The 17202-nt window shown below is 61.6% G+C and overlaps 1 protein-coding gene across 1 annotated transcript; it reads right to left on the bottom strand.

Annotated features, from left to right (window-relative positions):
* Positions 1 to 593: 593 nt before the first annotated feature.
* NR5A1 (nuclear receptor subfamily 5 group A member 1) lies at positions 594 to 16756 on the bottom strand. Its single transcript, XM_056138712.1, has 6 exons — positions 16655 to 16756; positions 16362 to 16503; positions 13912 to 14540; positions 9704 to 9823; positions 8067 to 8214; positions 594 to 841 (listed from the first exon to the last, which is right to left on the bottom strand). The coding sequence occupies exons 1-6, from the start codon at positions 16754 to 16756 to the stop codon at positions 594 to 596; spliced, it is 1389 nt and encodes a 462-aa protein (XP_055994687.1).
* Between the last annotated feature and the right edge of the window lie 446 nt (positions 16757 to 17202).

Here is a 17202-nt window from a genome sequence, read left to right as displayed (position 1 = left end):
GCTCCCGGGGCCCTCTGGGGCCCCTGCCTGAACCTGTATACGCAGACACCCACGGCTTCCTGGCGTGCTGGAGACCCTCCCTCACCTCTCCCCCAGTCGCAGCTGCCTATTCAGCCTCCCTGACGGCTTCCAGGAGACGAGGGAAGGGATGAAGGGATGACGCTGACCCAAGGGCCATGGAGCCCCCCTCCACCCCCGGGGATCCTAAACCTCCATCGGACGTGCACGCCAGACTTGGGGTCTCAAAGCTGGCAGCAGGGGAGGGGGATCGTCAGCTGTCACTTTGGGGCACTGTGCGTGTCTAGAGGGAGCACCCGTGGCTAGTGGGCGCCTGTCCACCCATCTCACCTTCCCAAATCAAAGGGCTTCGGAGAGCTCAGGGGTCCAGGGCAGGGCTCCCAGATCCGCATATTAAAATAAACCATCAGGAAGGCCTGGGCGGCCGCGGCCCCGCCCCGATCAGGCCCCGCCCACAGCCCCGCCCCGGAACAGGCCCCGCCCCGACCACAGCCCCGCCCTCGAACAGGCCCCGCCCCGGCCGGGCCCCGCCCCGACCGCGGCCCCGCCCCGACAGGCCCGGCCCCGGCCCGGGCTCAGGTCGGCTTGGCTTGCAGCATCTCGATGAGCAGGTTGTTGCGCGGCATCTCGTTGCCCAGGTGCTTGTGGTACAGGTACTCCTTGGCCTGCATGCTCAGGGCCCGCACCTCCACCAGGCACAGCAGCAGCTGCTGGAACTTGTCCCCGCAGTGCGGGTAGTGACACAGCGTGTAGTCGAGCAGGGCGGCGTTGGCTTTCTCCTGCGCGTCCTTCACCAGGCCGTGGTTGTTGAGGAACTTCACGTCTGCGGACGTACAGACGGAGGGGCGCTCACAGCCCCGGCACCGCCCCCGCCCGGCCTCCTTGCGCCCGGGACGCTGGACGCGTTGCCACTTCTAACCAGTCGCGTCCCGGCTCCGCGTGGGCGGCCCCTGCGCCCGCATCCCGGGGCCCCCCGCCAATGCCCTCTGCTGCATCACCTAGGAACAGGACTTTCATCGTCCTCCCCTGCGGGGGCTCTGGGAATATTGCTGCACCTCGGTTTCCCCTCGGTGGACCGGGGTGGGGAAAGGCCCTCTTCACCACAGTCGATCCGCGCTGGGGCAGGGCACAGGGCCCCAAAGGAGGGGTCGGGATGTGGCACCTTTTACTTATTTTGTTTTAGGGCCAGAGCCCCAAACTCCTGGCTCTCTGCTCAGAGATCAGTCCTGGTGGGGCTCTGGGGACCATCTGGGGGTGCCAGGAATGGAACTGTGTGCTAAGCAAACGCCTGACCCGTCCTCTCTCCGCAGTCCTTGTCACTTTCCCAACACCAACCCTCACCGCGATGACAAGCCCCGCCCCCCCAGGATAGTCACACTCACATCGGGGCCCTGCCATCACCGTCTCCCCCCACACGCCCTCCCCCCTCCCTGTTAGCTCCATCACAAGCCCCTCTCATGCACCCGGAGTCCCCCAGTCTGCAGAGCCAAGGCCCTCCTGGGGCGCCCCCTCCAGGCTGAGACAACAGAGCCTCCTGGGAAGCTCCTTCTAGTGGGGCTGGGAGGTGGCCAGGGGCTGACCTGAGTCTGTGCAGGGGACAGCTGCAGGCAGGCGGGACTTGGGGGTGAAGGGGGGTGGGAAGCAGCAGCTCTCTCTCACATGGGGTACCCAGCACAGCACTAGGCCAGTACAGGGACACAGTGGCCAGCAGGGGGCCAATGCGAGCCAACGTGATGAGACAGATGTGAGCCTGTGCCCTGCCTGGAACCGTGAGGTGTTGTGCCCGGGACCCAGAAGTGGGGTTCACACACTTCTCATCAGGCAGACTCACTTCTGTCCAATGAGGTCATGGGTGCCCAAGCCACCACAGTGCCCGGACCTCCTTGGTCTGTGTCCACCTGGTGGGGTTCACAGGTGTCTGGCCCAGGGGTGCCCCTGGAGGGGCTTGTCCAGTGCCCCCTCACCCCTGTTTGCCGTGTCCCTGGTGCTGAGGGTCCACAGGAGCGGAGTCCCAGCCCTGGAAGTGGCCCCCAACCCTTGCACTCGCGCCCGGTCCTGCTCTCCCAGGTCCCCAGAGCATGTGTCGCCCTTGGCCCCTCTAATCCCTCCTAACACCCCCAGCACTGGGAGGGCCAGGGCTCCTGGCAACCCTGATCCCCAGCCGCCCCCAGAGTGCCCGCCGAGGCCCATGTTGTCCAAAGCCGGATTTAGGGAAACCTGAGCTGGGCTCAGGCCGTATGGCAGGATCTGGTCCTGACCACGACCCACTGCAGAACCTGCATCTCCTGTAGAAAGTGAATTGGGTGATTTCTTCCCTCATCTTCCTTCCCCAGGCTGCCATGAGCCCACAGGTGCCAATGAGAAATTCCTCTTTTGCTACCCAGAGACAGCTTAGCCAGCACCATCCCAGCTGTATTTTAGCCCTTATTGTCCCCCGCTAGTGTCAAAATGCCCTTGTGCAGTGAACAACATGCCCAACTGTACAGTGCCATCTGACCCCTCCACTCACCTGCTGGATACTCTCAGAGGTCATGGGAATCCCCTTCCACACCCACCCCCGCCGACTGGCCTCCTGGAGGCCTGAGTGGCCTACTGGCCCTGGTCCCATTGACACCACTCTTCAGGCCAGTCCCATCCCTTCAACTCTCACATCTTGAACCTCACTGGTCCCAGACTGGACAATTCTGCTGGTAACTCACCCCAGAGGGTTGGGCCAAGGGAAGGGTCGGACCCTGCTAGAAGCTCACGGCAGTGGAGATCCTGGCTGGGGGTGGGGGCAGGCTCAAGCAGGGCGGCCAGAGTCGGCTTTACCAGGATTTACTGTCCCTTGCCTCATACAGGGGCGGTGTGAGGTGTGGGTACACCCCAAGGACAGTCTGCGGAGCCAGTGCCCCCCTTGGGCAGCTCTCTCTGGTGGGAGAACCCTCACTGCAGGGCTGCGGGGCTGAAGGACTCACTCAGGCCCCCACAAGGCTGGTTTCCTCAGCACCAGCTTCACTGGCCCGGGGGAGGGGAGGAGCAGCCCCCGTGCCAGGGGGTGGCCCACCAGGGGGACCTAGTGCCAGGATCCTAGTGCCAAGGCAGTTCCTGGGCTCAGAGCCCCACGGACAGGCAGGAACCATGTGATTCAACCCTTTCCTGACCCCTCCACCCCCTAACCCCGTGTCTCAAGGACGTTCCCCTTGAGATGAGCCGGCACCAACACCCCAAGACACCACACCCCACCCCTCCATCAGACCCGGAACAGGGTCACACTCAGCCCAACCCCTCTGCCACTTGGGTGACCCTCTCTCTGAGCCTCAGTTTCCCATCACCTGCAGAATAAGGATGCAGAGCAGTCTACCTCCAGGCTACCAGGGAACGGTATCTGGTCTTGTCTGCCGGGCTCTGGGCCCCGGGCCACCGCAGGCAGGAGTTGGGGCACCCCCCACCCAGAGAGGATCAGACTGCGGGGGGTCCCCCCCTCAAGCCTGCTCGGCTCCCAGCAATCCTGGAGGTGTGTGGTGGGAGGGGGGGACTGCTCTCCGCCCCCCCCCCCGCCCCAGCAGCCGCTAGCTTTGCGGAGCTGGGGGCCCCAGGTTCTCAGAAAAGCCCCCTTTTCACGGTTTAATTGAATATTTGAATAATCCTTTCATTCCAGCGAGGCATAAAGAATGTTGTCCCAATAGCGGTGACTCAGGCGGGCGCCCCCGCGCACAATGAGCCCTCGAGTGGGCTGCTATTCAGGCCGCCTTTTGTTGGCAGGGAGCCGTGGGTAAATTGCAAACGCTTAAGGGAACGCGGCGGCGGGCGTCTCAATGGGAGTCAGGAAACCGCATGTTAGGTCAATCCATTAAGCTTCGATTAAGTCCTCGGCGAACAATGCCGGCCGGGCCCATCTTCATAAACACGGCGATTGCCAGGAGAGAGGCACTAATTTTAATTAAACCTCCTTACCTGTCTCCGTGCCTGCCAGAGCTGTCTATTTAGACACCAAATGGTGCCCTTCTGTGGAGCCAGGCGTGGAGGCAGGCCGTGGGGCGGGGCGGGAGGGGGCAGTGCAGGGGGGACAGTCAGCATGGGGGGGTCCTGGCGGCCCACCCCGGGAGGCGCTGCCCTAGGGCAGCACCCAGCTGCCAGTTGGGGGTTGGTAGCCTGTGTGCGGCCCTTCCTGGTCCCAGTCGTTTGTGTGGGGTGGGAGGTGGGGATGAGAGGAGCCCCCCAAGTCTGTTTCCATCGGGGCATCTTCCCCCCTTCACAGATCCCTGGGCTGCCTCCCGCGGTTGGAAGAACTTCCGGACAAAGGACTGTAGTGTGCGGGGTGTCCCTCTTCCTTCCATCTTTCCCCAGGAAAGTTTCTGGGGACTTGATCCCAGTCCCTGCACCCCTTCCTTCCCTGCCCCACAGTCACCCCAAACCTGCAGGATCCCTTGCCTTTTTTTTTTTTTTGCATAAACTGTTCTGCAGGTGGGAAGGGGTTCTTGTTTGCTTCACAGAGAACACTCATATTCATACTGCAAAGCCCAGCTCCGAGCCTCATCCTCCAAGAAGCCTTCCCTGATACCCCAGGCAAAGTTGATTTCTAGACCAACCCCTGTCACATTCATAGCTCAGACTCCTGTTCCACCCAGCGACCTGCCTGCCGACAGCCTCAGGAGCAAGCCTGGCTTCCGGCTCTGCCATGAGCGTGGGCAGGTTCAGACTGCCTCCTCTTCCTCCTCCTCCCCTTGCTCCCCAAAGACACTGACATCTCTGGCTTCTGGCTGACTGCCCCCCACTCACCTCAGTCAGACTCTTGTCCCTGTCACCAAAGACCAGTCAGCATAACATGGAGACACACGGTGGGTGACCCAGCGGGAGAATGAGGCATTCGTTCATTCACCTACTTCATTCATTCCCTCCTGCAGTGAATGATCAGCCTTCCTAATTAGAGTTCTGATAAAAATTGCAAAACTGGGGCTGGCGGGTTAGTGGATGGGGTAGAGAGTAGGGCACACCCAGGTATATCTCTGGCACCACCTATGGGAGCACAGAGCCAGGAGTGAATCCTGAGCACCACCGGCTGTTGCCCCCAAACAAAAACAAAACCTGTACAAATGTCCCACGCACATTGACAAGGGGTCTGGCCTGGCACGGAGCACTCTGGGAAACTCTCGGCCGGCCTCTGAGCCAGCGAGGGGCCAGCAGGAAGGTTGATGGACAGGAGGGGACAGGAGTCCAGCAGGCACTGGACCCCGCCCCAGGGCAAGCTCTGATTTAGAACACATGCTCAGTCCCATACCCACCCTGCCTTCTGGGGCGGGTGTAGACGGGGTCGCTGCGCCCTCGTCCGCCTGGCACTGCTCACTGCAGTCCTGGGACTCCGGCGGAGGGCCCGTGGAGAGGAGGCACTGGGTCCCCGGATTCTAAGACCAGCCACTTAGACCTGAGAAGTCGCTCGGCTAAGATGTGTGTCAGACCCCAGATAATCTAGAAAGCCAAGCCCAGGGACTTCACTTTCAGGGGCACCCCAGGATGGACGGGGCCCAACCAGGGAGAGAACAGTGGCCCCCTCTCCGCCCAGCCATCCGGCCACCCCCTGACCCCTGGGCCTCCAGCTCCAGAGTTCCCAGCTGCAAATCTGCCCAGACCACCACAATGGTCCCTGCATTCGAGGGGATCCCCAGAGCCCCGCCCCTCACCAGCTCTCCAGATTCCTGACACACATGACACATGAAAAATGTGATCCTATAACAGCTGACAGTCACACACACATTCATACACACTCACATACACTCGCACACTCATATACTTACACAGTCGTACATTCACACACACTCACACACACTTTAACATCCCCACACACTCACATGCACTCTCACACTCTCATACACTCAAACACAATCACACACTCATATATACACCCACACGCACTCACATACACTCTCACACACACTCATACGCTAACACAGTCACAGTCACACCCACACATATTCACATACACTCTCATACACTCATACACACACGCAGTCACACACTCACATACATATACTTACACACCCACACCCACTCACATACACTCTCACACATACTCATGCACTAACAGTCACACACTCACAGGCCCCACACTTACATACATCCTCATACTTCACTCACACACAGTCACATACTCACACTCACAAAAATACACTCACATGCACACGTTCACACACACTCACACCCCCCGCACACTGACATACACACTCACACACCCACACACACTCACACATATTTATACACTTACACACCCACATACTCACATACACACTCACACACTCATATACACTCAGACACGTTCACATTCATACACATACTCGTATATACTCACACACACACACACACTCTCAGACATTCACATGCACTCATATACACTCATACACTCATACTCATGCGCACTCACACACTCATGCACCCACACAAACTCACATACACCCATTTCCCCACACACACACTCACACTGTCTCACATAAACTGTCACATACACACATACTGATACACACTCTTACAACACTCACACATATTCCCACACACTGCCATGCATAAGAGAGGAAGGACACACGGGCATAAGCCCCATTCCCCCTGGGGTGGTCTCTGCTCCTGAGCAGAGGCTGCACTCCAGTGCCCCCCAGGGCCACAGAGGAACCTGTGGGTTGCACCGGAACAAGACCTCTATAGTGAGGAGAATGAGAGAATGAGGAATGAGGACAAGACCTCTATAGTGAGGTCCAGCCCCGGATTCCCCAGCACACGGGCACAGCCTGTCCACTGCCAGCACTGAGCACTCCTCAGGCTCACTCCTGTCCTCAACCTCCCCCTGGGCAGGCACCCCTGTCCATCTGTGCCTCAGTTCCAGCCCCTCCGCAGGCGAGGCGATATCCATGACCCTGTGTTCCACCTTTCAACCCAGCTATGCTTCTGCAGAATGATCCATCTACCCAGAATACTCCTATTCATCCTCCAAGACCCCACTCATAGATCCCTCTTCCAGGAAGCCTTCCAAGCAGAGGCTTTGATCTGATCTCTCTTCCCCAGTTCTGACCCTTTGCCCCCAAAAAGAGATCTCTCCCACCTGGACCGAGGTCTCCTGACAGCAAGAAAAGGTTGAGGTTAGCAGCAGTACCAGGCACAGGTGCACAGGGCATATTCAGAGGGGGTGGAGGCTGGTGTAGCTGAGGCTGGACCCAAGGCCAACGGAGACGCTGGAGTCCTGGGCTGACCTCATCCAGTCCCTCCCTGCCTTCCTGGTGGCACACTTTACCCTCAATGCCTACACATCTGGACTCCTGAAGCTTGTGAGGAAAAGCCAGGCTCCGGCTCCTGTGACCTTGCACTGGGCATAGCTCAGCAAAGGAATGAATGATGAATGAAAGAATGCATGAATGAGGACGGGGATGTGGTCCGAAAGAACTCAGTCACAGTGGCCCTCCTCTTCCTGGGCCTGGTAGGAAGTTAGAGAAATCAAGACCTTCTCTTTCCCTCAACACGCGTGGGGCAACAACAGAAGGTTCTGGAACCAGGTGATTTTTGTGTCACCTGGCACTTTCTAAGGTGTTTTCAGTCATTTTCCAGATTCTCAGGAGGGGCTGCGATGGCTCAAAGGACCAGCGTGCCCGTTTCGCCTATTGGAGCCCCAGATTCCATACCCGGCCTCGCAGGGCTCCCCAAACACTGGTGGGTCCCGTCCCCAAAGGTCAATTCTTTTTTCTTTTTTTCTTTCTTTCTTTCTTTTTTTTTTTTCTCTTTGGGTCACACCTGGTGATGCTCAGGGGTTATTCCTGGCTCTGAACTTAGGAAATACTCCTGGCGGTGCTCAGGGGACGCTATGGGATGCTTGGATTTGAACCCGGGCCGGCTACATGCAAGGCAAATGCCCTTCCCACTGTGCTTCCGCTCCAGCCCCCATATGTCAATTCTCAAAAGGTGCCCTGATCCCAAACAGAGCCGCAGACACTCTCTGTGCCCCCCGCACAAGAAACTGTGGCTGAGAGAAGCAGCACCCCGTCTCAAGCGCCAGGATCTGGGCCAGTGTCCCTCCTGCGCTGTCCACTCACCGAGGCTGAAGAGGATGAGGAACTTGAGGCAGACAAACTCCTGGCGGTCGAGCTGCAGTGCGTGCAGCTGCAGGACCAGCTCCTGTGTCCGAAGCACCAGGCCGTGCAGCAGGGACCCCGCCTGTTCCGCCACGGTGCTCAGCTCCACCTGGCGGGTGAGGGCAGGTCAGCATGGGGACCTGCTCGGAGCCACCGAGGAAGACCCCCACTCCTAACATGCTGAGCCGCCGCCCGGATGGGGACCGTGGGGCTTGTGAGGGGCTCCTGTCATCTTTAGTGTCTGCAGCCAGTGGCACCTCGTGGGGTGTCACCCATATACACGTGGACATGGCCAGGTGACCATCAGGGCCGCCCCCCCACCACACACACACACACACACATACACAGGGACCAGCAGACTGGGCACATGCCCATGGGCACTCAGCTCAGGAAAACTCTCCAGGGCCGCCAGCCGTCTGCTTCCCAGCATGGACATGTGCCCAGGGCAACTCCATCCCAGAGAGACAGACACACCCTGTTAGTGTCCCACGCACACAGACTGTATGCACTGCACCATCAGACACCGTGCGGGCATGCATGTCTCGGAGTGTACTGGCATCACTTGGATCACATTCACTGTCCCCCCACAGACACAGAATGTGAGGCACCTGCCAAACCCACTCCTCCCCCTGTACTCCCTCCTCCTGATACTTCTCCTGCACCAGCTGGGGGACCTCCTGCTTGAAGTGCCCCCTCCCAAATCCCCAGAATTCTGATCAGTTGGGGAGCTGCCTCCACTCTCCTCTCACTTGCCATATTGCCCCTGGTTCTCTCCCCTAGAGGGAACCAAATTCTGACTGAACTCTTGGAGCCCTAGGCTTCTCTGCACATTCATCCACCTAACCATCTATACAACCACCAATCTATCCACCCAGCCATCCGTCCATCCATCCATCCATCCATCCGTCCATCCACCCACCCACCTACACAATCATCTACCCACCAACCCACCAATCTACCTACTCATCCATCCATCCACCTGTCCACACAACTGTTCATCCACCCATCCATCATCCCTCCATCCATTCATCCACCCACCACCTGTCACCCACCTATCCATCTGTTGACCTGTCCATTGGTTTATCCATCTGTCCACCCACCCACCCACCCACCCAGCCATCCACTCCCCCATCCATCCATTTACCTGCCCACCTGTCTGTTCATCCATCATCTGTCTATTCATCCATTCATCCACACACCCATCTGTCCATTCGTTCATCTGTCCGTCCAACCATCCATCCATCCATCTATCCATCCATCGGTCCTTCTGTCTGTCCATCCATCCAGGATTGAAAGCCTGCAAGGTCTGCTCCAAACCAGCCCCGAGCACCTCCATGAGCCTCTCAGCCCGTCCCACCCAGTCTTTCCAAGTCCATGTGCCAGTGGCCCAGGCAACCTGGAGCCTGAAACATCCCTCTGCACCCTTTGCCCTGCTGTGCCCCTGCTCCCACCACTGCTGCCCTCCTGATCTCCTCTACTCTCCCAACATCCGGAGCCCAACACCTCCGGGAGCTTCGGATCGTCCCCACATCCCTCTGTGGCCTCCCCCAGAGCAGAACTCCCCGGGGCTGGGGTGAGGGGGCTCAGAGGGTGGTCACCTCCTGCCCAGTGACCAGCAGGATGCTGGCCTCCTTGCCGTGCTGGATCTGCCGGTACACGTGGTCAAATACCAGCAGCTCGCTCCAGCAGTTCTGCAGAAGGGTCATCTGGTCGGCCACCTGGAGGGAGAGGTACATGGGACAGTGACTGGGCTGCACCTCTCTCCCCACCCTGAACTGTGTACCCCAGAGTGGTGGGGCCTGACCCTCAAGAGGAGCATGAGGTGGGGGGGAGAGGAAGGGGAGTGAGTGAGAGAGAGCGAGAGAGAGGGACGGGGAGAGAGAGAGGGAGAAAGAGGGAGGGAGAGACAGGGAGGGAGAAAGAAAGAGACAGAGACACAGAGACAGAGAGAGAGGAGAGAGACAACCTGCAAGGACGACCCAGCTGCAGAGCTTCGACAGAGCCCAGAGAGGTCAAATCACTTGCCCAGGCCACACAGCTCTACCGGGCTCCAGATTTCCCCCACCAGGGAATCGGAACCAACTCCTGGAAGGTTGTCACCTCCCCCATGGAGCAACAGGGGCCGTGTCCACAGTGCCCCAGTGTTCGAGGAGAGAGCGGGGCCAGCGGGACCTGATCCGTGTGGCACTCTCTGGCGTGCCCCATATCATGCCCACTGGTATGATGTGCTCTGGTAGCCCCACAGGGCTTGGCCTCAGGGGGCCTGAGAACCCCTGAGCCCCAGTGGAGGCCTCCTCGGGCGGCCCAGAGTGAGGGTGACGGGAGTGACGTGCAGATTTGGGCTCAGCTCCCCAGTCCTCTGGACCCCAGGGGGGGCAGACGCCCTCGTGCCCAGATTGAAGGCGCAGGGTGGAGGTAGAAGGGGGAAGATAAGGGGCAGAACAAGAGATAAGCAGACAGGCCGGGCAGAGAGCAGAGGGGTCACTGTGACCTGGCTGGGCCCAGCCTGGGAGCAGACGTGGTCCCTAGACCTCAGCCCCAGAGCAGATAGGGGTGCAGGCTCAGGGGGCAGCCCAGTCGCCCACATCCCTCCCCTGCCCTGATTTCCTGCCCCAGGAGATGGGCAGGAAACCTCCTGTGTGTGTGTGTGGGGGGGATGGGTTCCAGGAGCCTGGTGGCTCTCACAGCACCCAGGCCTGTCACCCTTCCCCAAACAGATGGGAACACACACACACAGTCACACAGCCACACACCTCACATAATCATCAACATACAGTCATATACCTCACATACTGATTAACACACACATACACACAGTCACACCCCTCACATACTCATCAACACACTCACTCTCACACCCACCATACCCACATATACTCAAAAACACACACACACACACCTACACTGTCACATATACTCATAAACCCACTCACATACATTCACATTCTCAGACATACACACATGTATTCACCCACCTTCAAAATAACATACACACGTACACAGACAGGCACACACACACACACACTCATACACACATAAACACTCACATACACACATTCATAAATATACTCACACACGGATAAACACACATACACTCACACACTCAAACACACTCACACACTCATAAGCACACACACTCTCACCCCTGGCTCCTTCCCCCCCTTCCCTTTTCGTGGAAAAGAAATCCAGGGGTCCTGGGCGGAAGCAGGTGGCTGAGAGGCCACTTAGCGACAGAGTTGGTGTTGCCTGGCTCCGTGTCTCCTCAGCGAGGTGTCTCCCGCGGCCCCTGAACAAGGACGCGTGCGGGTCCCGCCCGGGCCACCCCTCCTGCCAGTCCCCACAAATCTCTCTGGAGCCTTGACATGCTGCCGCCCGCCTGGGACACGGCTTATTTACGGGTGCCGGGCTGACCTCCGCTAGGGTCTGGGGGGGCCTGCGGCCAAGGCCAGCCACGCTCATTCTGCAGGGGCGGCCCACGGGGCACCCTTTGTCAGCCCGGCTGACAGCTCCTGCCATGTCTCCACGCCATCATCCATCCAAGCTCAGCACTGGCCACGGAGGAGGACCCGGGATGAGGTCGGGTCAGCAGGCGCCTGCCCGGGGCCCTCACCGCCCACCCTGCACCCCTGCAGTAGGCAGCAGGGGTCCTCCTGTGCCGCCCTCACTGCCCCAAAGAGAGAGCCGGGAGCTTCAGGCGGCCTCAGCTTCCCGGGTCTGACCTGAACTCGCCCACGGGGGGCTGTCCCGGGCCGCAATGGCACGAGAGCAGGGGAGGCTGGAAGAGAGGATGGCGGGGAGCCCCATGAGGGCATCTGAACCCCAACATCTGGGGTCTCAGACCCTGCAGCACCGAGACTGAGAGGCCCACCTGACCCCGGACGCTGCCTCCCTCTAGGCCCGGGCTGAGCCTGCTTCCGGCCGTGTCCACGCTCGGGGCCCACACCTCAGCTGGACGCTTTGCCACATGCCCAGTGGTTCCTGCTTCCCAGAGTGGCCGTTACGTTCTGGAAGGCGCAGGTCCAGCTGCCTGCCCTGATGTGCCCAGGCAGAGTCCACTGCCCCCTCTCTGGGCCATAGTACCGGGGTGGACCTGTCCCCTTCTCTAGCCTGGGGCATCCAGAGTTCCCCCAAGGCTTCCCCTCTGGATGCCGGAGAGCCTGCTCTCCCATCTGCTGCGGGGGTGGGTGGGGGGGCTGTCCGAGGTGGGGATGAGGGACCTGCTGGGAGGGGACACAGGGCCAGTCGACACTGTCCCTGCTCAGAATGTGCAGACTGACCGCAGCCCTGTGAACCGGGAAGTGTGGGGTGTGCGGTTCCCACCGCTGAAGGCCCTCACGGGACTGGGCTGGAACTTGGGGTCCATGTTCCTGGGCTCCCCTCAAAGAGGGGTGGGGAAGGGGAAGCAGGAAGGTTGGGAGCACAGAGAAGCCAGAAGCAGGAAAAAACACTCAGCAGGGCTGGGACAAAAGCCATCCCCACCCCGTGCACAGCCCCGTGAGACGGGCTGGCCACAGGAAGCTCCTGGCCTGCCACCTGCCTCAGCACAGGGGCTCCTGGAAGCTGGACGCCCCGTTCCCTCCTGGGGCCTGGGCCGCTGCTGCAGGGGGCAATGCCCCCTGGGGCCTCTTGTGTCATTCGGGCTGGCCGCCTGGGGGAAGGGGACGGGGGTGAGAGGCTTCGCCCTAGAACAGACATGGGCACCGCCTCAGGCCTGCACCATGTCAGATCCCCTCAGAAGAAATAGGAGCCAGCAACAACGGCAGTGACCAGGTCAGCAACGGCGGTGCCCAAATCCCCAAGCATGCGTCCTGGGCCCACAGTGCCCCCATGCCTACCCCCGTCAGCAGTGCCAGGCAGAGCCTCCGGCCCATCTGAGGAAACCCAGACGGGAGTGGTGCCAGTGAATGCAATTCGGCTCAAGGCTGCAAGGGTCCCACCAAGGAGCCCGCTGCAGCAGCTGGGGGTACAGCAGGGGGGAGGCGAACACTGTGGGGTTCGTTCCCAAGCAGTCCATGACCGGGCAGGACTGGGGGACCGCTAGGGCTGGCGGCTCACTCTGCTCCTAGTAGGGAACCAGTCTGGGGATGAGGTGAAGAAGTACAGGCCTCAGTCCCTTCTGCCATGGTCTCAGATTCCTCAGCCCGGGTGGGGGAGGCACCACGTGCACTTCAGCCCCCCGGCCCTGTGCTCCCCCCTATAGGGATTCATGGGCACTGCCCCTCCGGCCGGAAGGACAAACCACAAACTCCCTCTGCCCTGATGACTGACCCGAGCTGCCAGAGGCTCTCCAAAATGGGGTGGTGGTGGGGAAGCGGGGAGGCCCGCCTGTCTCAGTTTTTTTTTTCTGCAAGACCCGGGGTCTGGCCAAGGCTGGGGTGGGGGGCAGAGAGAGAGACAGAGACAGAGACAGAGACAGAGAGACAGAGAATTGCTTGCATGGAGAGACGCTAGAGCAATAGAACAGCGGGTAGGACGTTTGCCTTGCACACAACCGACCCGGGTTCGATTCCCAGCATCCCATAGGGTCCTCTGAGCACCACCAGGAGTAATTCCTGAGTGCTTGAGCCAGGAGTAACCCCTGTGCATCGGCAGGTGTGACCCAAAAAGAAAAAAAAAATTGCATGGAGACCCAGTCAGGGAACAAGAACGCAGACTGAAGGGGCTGGAGAGATGAAGCGAGCAGGGAAGAGCACAGCAAGGAGCAAGGGAGTGAGAGGCGGGCAGGCGGGCGGGCTGGGGTGTCCCCACAAACAGGCTGGGGCCAGTGGGTCCACCCACCCAGGAGCGCCGCGGTGCCGGGACTCACCTCCAGCTCCTTGAAGACCATGCACCGGCGCGCCCAGTCCACGATGGAGATGAAGGTCTGGTCGGCCATGCGGCAGAGCAGGCTGAAGGGCGCGGGCTGGTCGGGGCGGCCCTTGGCGGGCTCCTGCAGGCAGCCCAGGATGCGCGCCCGCACCTGCTCCTCCTCGGGCTCCAGCTGCAGCAGCTGCAGGATGAGCTCGGGCACCCCGGGCCTGCCCGAGAAGGACTCTGGGTAGCCGTAGGGCGGCCCGGGCTGCGGGGGGCTCGCGTAGGGCTCCGGGTACTCGGACTTGATGGTGCGGCCGGGGAAGGACGGGTAGAGGTAGCCGGCCAGGGGCCCATGGGTGCTGGGCATGGCCATGGGCAGCGCTGGGGGCCCAAAGTCGCCCATGGGCCCCGCGGGGGGCGCGGAGCTCAGGCCCTTGGGGTCGGCGGCGTGCAGCCCCGGCGGCAGCATGTAGTCCGGCGGGGGCGGGGGCGGCGGGGGCGGTGCGCCCGAGGGGGGCCCGGTCTCCAGCTTGAAGCCGTTGGCCCGGATCTGGGCCTTCTTCTGCTGCTTCAGGGCTCGGTCCCGCTTGTACATGGGTCCGAACTTGTTCCGGCCGCCCCGCATGCGGTCAGCACGCACGGCTGCGGGCAGGGGCAGCAGGTCAGACTCAGCCCCTCCAGGCCACCGTCCCTTTGGCATCCCCGGCACCTCTGACCCTGCCCTGCCACCTGGGCCTGGCTCCCGGCGCCCGCCCCTCCTTCGCCCAGCCTTCAAGGCCCTGTCCAGCTCTCCCAGGCCCTCCCCTCCGAGCCGGGGTTCTTTCCACGCCGCCTTCCTCCTCCCTCTGCACCTCTACCTGGGACTTCTCCTTTACCACCATGCTGCCTTTGCTCTTCCTTCTGCCTCAAACCTGGTGCTTTGCTGGAGCCTGAGGTCACCTCCTCCGTGATGCTTTCCTGGACTTACTGTGCAGGCTGAATGCACTCTCCATGCCCTGAGGGTCCCTCCCCTTCTTATCAGGCGGGAGGTGGGGGGGATGCCACCAGAGCTAGACTCACAGCTTCTGGAGACTGGGGCAGCCCTCCCAGGGCCTAGCAGGGACACGGTGATGAATGTGGGTGCTGGGAGCCTAGTTTGCAGCTGGAACCGGAGTCCGCTGCTTGGAGCCTGCCCGCCTGCCTCAGTGGCCAAAACATCTTGGGTGCTTGCCACAGCCTTCAGAGTTGGGCTGTGTTGAGGGCTGCCAGGGACTGTGTGGGGGGTGGGGGGTGGGAGGGACTCCTTTGCCAGATGGCCTCCCGTGGTCAGGAATGTGCTGCCAGCTGACCATCCAGGTGCATGTCTGGGACCCACGCGGGCTGTTTCCCTGCCTTCCCGCCCCTCCAAAGGTCCTGCTGCCCCACCACCTGCTTTCCTGCTCCCCCACCCAGACCTAGATTGGGGACATGGGTCCTGGGGGCAGAACAGGGTAGACCCCGCCCATCCTCCACAACCTGGACCGCTGCCTCTAGGTGGCGGGACCCTGGAGCTTTGGATGAAGCTTGAGAACATCAGCCGACAGCTGCCGGCTCGGCGCACAGCCCAGCCGGGGCCAGCGGGGTGGACGCCTCTGCCGTCCACCCAGGAGTCCTTCCTGACCAAACTGCGTCTCCCCACCCCCGAACGGAGCTGGGGCAGGGGAGGAGGCCAGGAGGGGTCCACAGCGGGACCACCTTTCTCACCCCCTACCCTCTCAGGGCCTGGCTGAGTGAGCCATGGAGGAGGAAACTTCACCCACCCACGGGGTGACTGGGCTGAGGGACAGACAAGAGAGCTGGAAGAGGATGGTGCACAGACAAGCTCCTGCGAGCGAGGAGAGAATGCCGAGGTCTCCTGCCGGCTGCAGGGCTTTGTCAGACCTCTGACTGAGGCTGCAGCTCAGAGAGGGTCAGTAATTCCCCACGCAGCACAGCCTGCTACAGCGGCTAATCTGGGACCAGTCACGCTGTGAGGTCCCCCTCACAGTATTTGGGCCATCAGGGTTACTGCCGATGGTTTGCAGGAAACCATGGGTCGCTGTGGACAGGATGGAGGCGCCGGCGCAGGGATTCCGGCCCTGAGCGCTCTCCCCGTTCCTCAGACTCTTAAATTCCCAGCTTATGTTTCTGAAAGCACCCGCGCTCCCTGCTGTTGGGGGTCCGGAGGGTGTTGGGGGTTTCTCCCTGCGGGGCTCTGCTCAGTGCTGACCCTGATCTGCCTCGCAGAATCGACGACAACGGTTCTCTCGACGCGCGGGTCCAGCGGGCAGCTCCCCTGACCCCAGGCGGAGACCGGATCCCCGCGCGCCCGCGCGCAGCCCTAGTATCCAGGGTGGGGTGACTGCCGACCCGGAAAGTCTCCGACCGGGCCCTCGACCGACCCCGTCCCACACGGCCCCCTTCCTCCGCGCCCCCCAGGGCGGGCAGAGGCCAGGCCCCGCGCACCTTCCAGCCGCATCCCCACCGTCAGGCACTTCTGGAAGCGGCAGAAGGGGCAGCGCTTCCTCTGCGTCTTGTCGATCTTGCAGCTCTGGCTCTCGGTGCACGTGTAGTGCTTGTTGTTCTGCACGGTGCGCTTGAAGAAGCCCTGCAGGAGAGGGGCGTCAGCGTGCGGGCCGGCCAGCGTCCTCTCCCCTCCCGCCGCCCGGTCCCAGACCCCGGCGCGCGGCTGGCCACCGCCACCTCCAGGCCGCACTCCAGGCCGCCCCCGAACCCTCCGCAGGGCCGTGCGCGCTCACCTTGCAGCTCTCGCAGGTGAGCAGCCCGTAGTGGTAGCCGGACACCTTGTCCCCACACACCGGGCACAGCTCGTCCAGGTCCTCATCGTACGAATAGTCCATGCCCGCGGCGACCGCCTGTAGAGGGAGGCGCGGGTCAGCGGGGCTCGGCGCCGCAGCGCAGGCTCGGGGGTCCCGCAACCCGAGCCCCCACCCGCCCTTGGGATCCGCCCAGGGGATCTCCTCGCCGCATCGCGACCGCCGTCGACCGTCCGAGAGCCCGCGGGAGCCTGCACCCCAGGGCGGCCGGCAGCCGGGCCTGCGCCCACCCTACGCCCGCCGGGGGCTGCAGTCCCGCTGCCCGCGCCGCGCCGGACGCGGGACCCCCGGATTCGATGCGCTTTGATCTCGATTCGTTCGCCCGAGAACAAAAACCCCGATTCTGAGAAAAGCGAGAGAAGAGGGGTCGCGGCGGCACGGGGTGGGGGACGCGGAGGCGCCCGGGCGGACGGAGCGGGGCGCGACTGTGCGCAGGACTCGCCCGACGAGGGGACAGGGACGAGGCGGAC

Source organism: Sorex fumeus, unplaced genomic scaffold, assembly GCF_029834395.1.
Source record: "Sorex fumeus unplaced genomic scaffold, SorFum_2.1 ptg000129l, whole genome shotgun sequence".
NCBI classification, from domain to species: Eukaryota; Metazoa; Chordata; class Mammalia; order Eulipotyphla; family Soricidae; genus Sorex; species Sorex fumeus.
Note: the sequence above shows the minus strand (reverse complement) of the source record. Positions and strands in the feature narration are given on the sequence as shown.

What these genes read in the sequence shown, in the direction of transcription:
- NR5A1 (XM_056138712.1), bottom strand. Translation starts at nt 16,756, where the DNA reads ATGGACTATTCGTACGATGAGGACCTGGACGAGCTGTGCCCGGTGTGT. An exon ending in TCACCTGCGAGAGCTGCAAG is followed by an intron (nt 16,504 to 16,654) that starts GTGAGCGCGCAC and finishes CCTCTCCTGCAG; the next exon opens with GGCTTCTTCAAGCGCACCGT. An exon ending in GGTGGGGATGCGGCTGGAAG is followed by an intron (nt 14,541 to 16,361) that starts GTGCGCGGGGCC and finishes CCCTGCCCGCAG; the next exon opens with CCGTGCGTGCTGACCGCATG.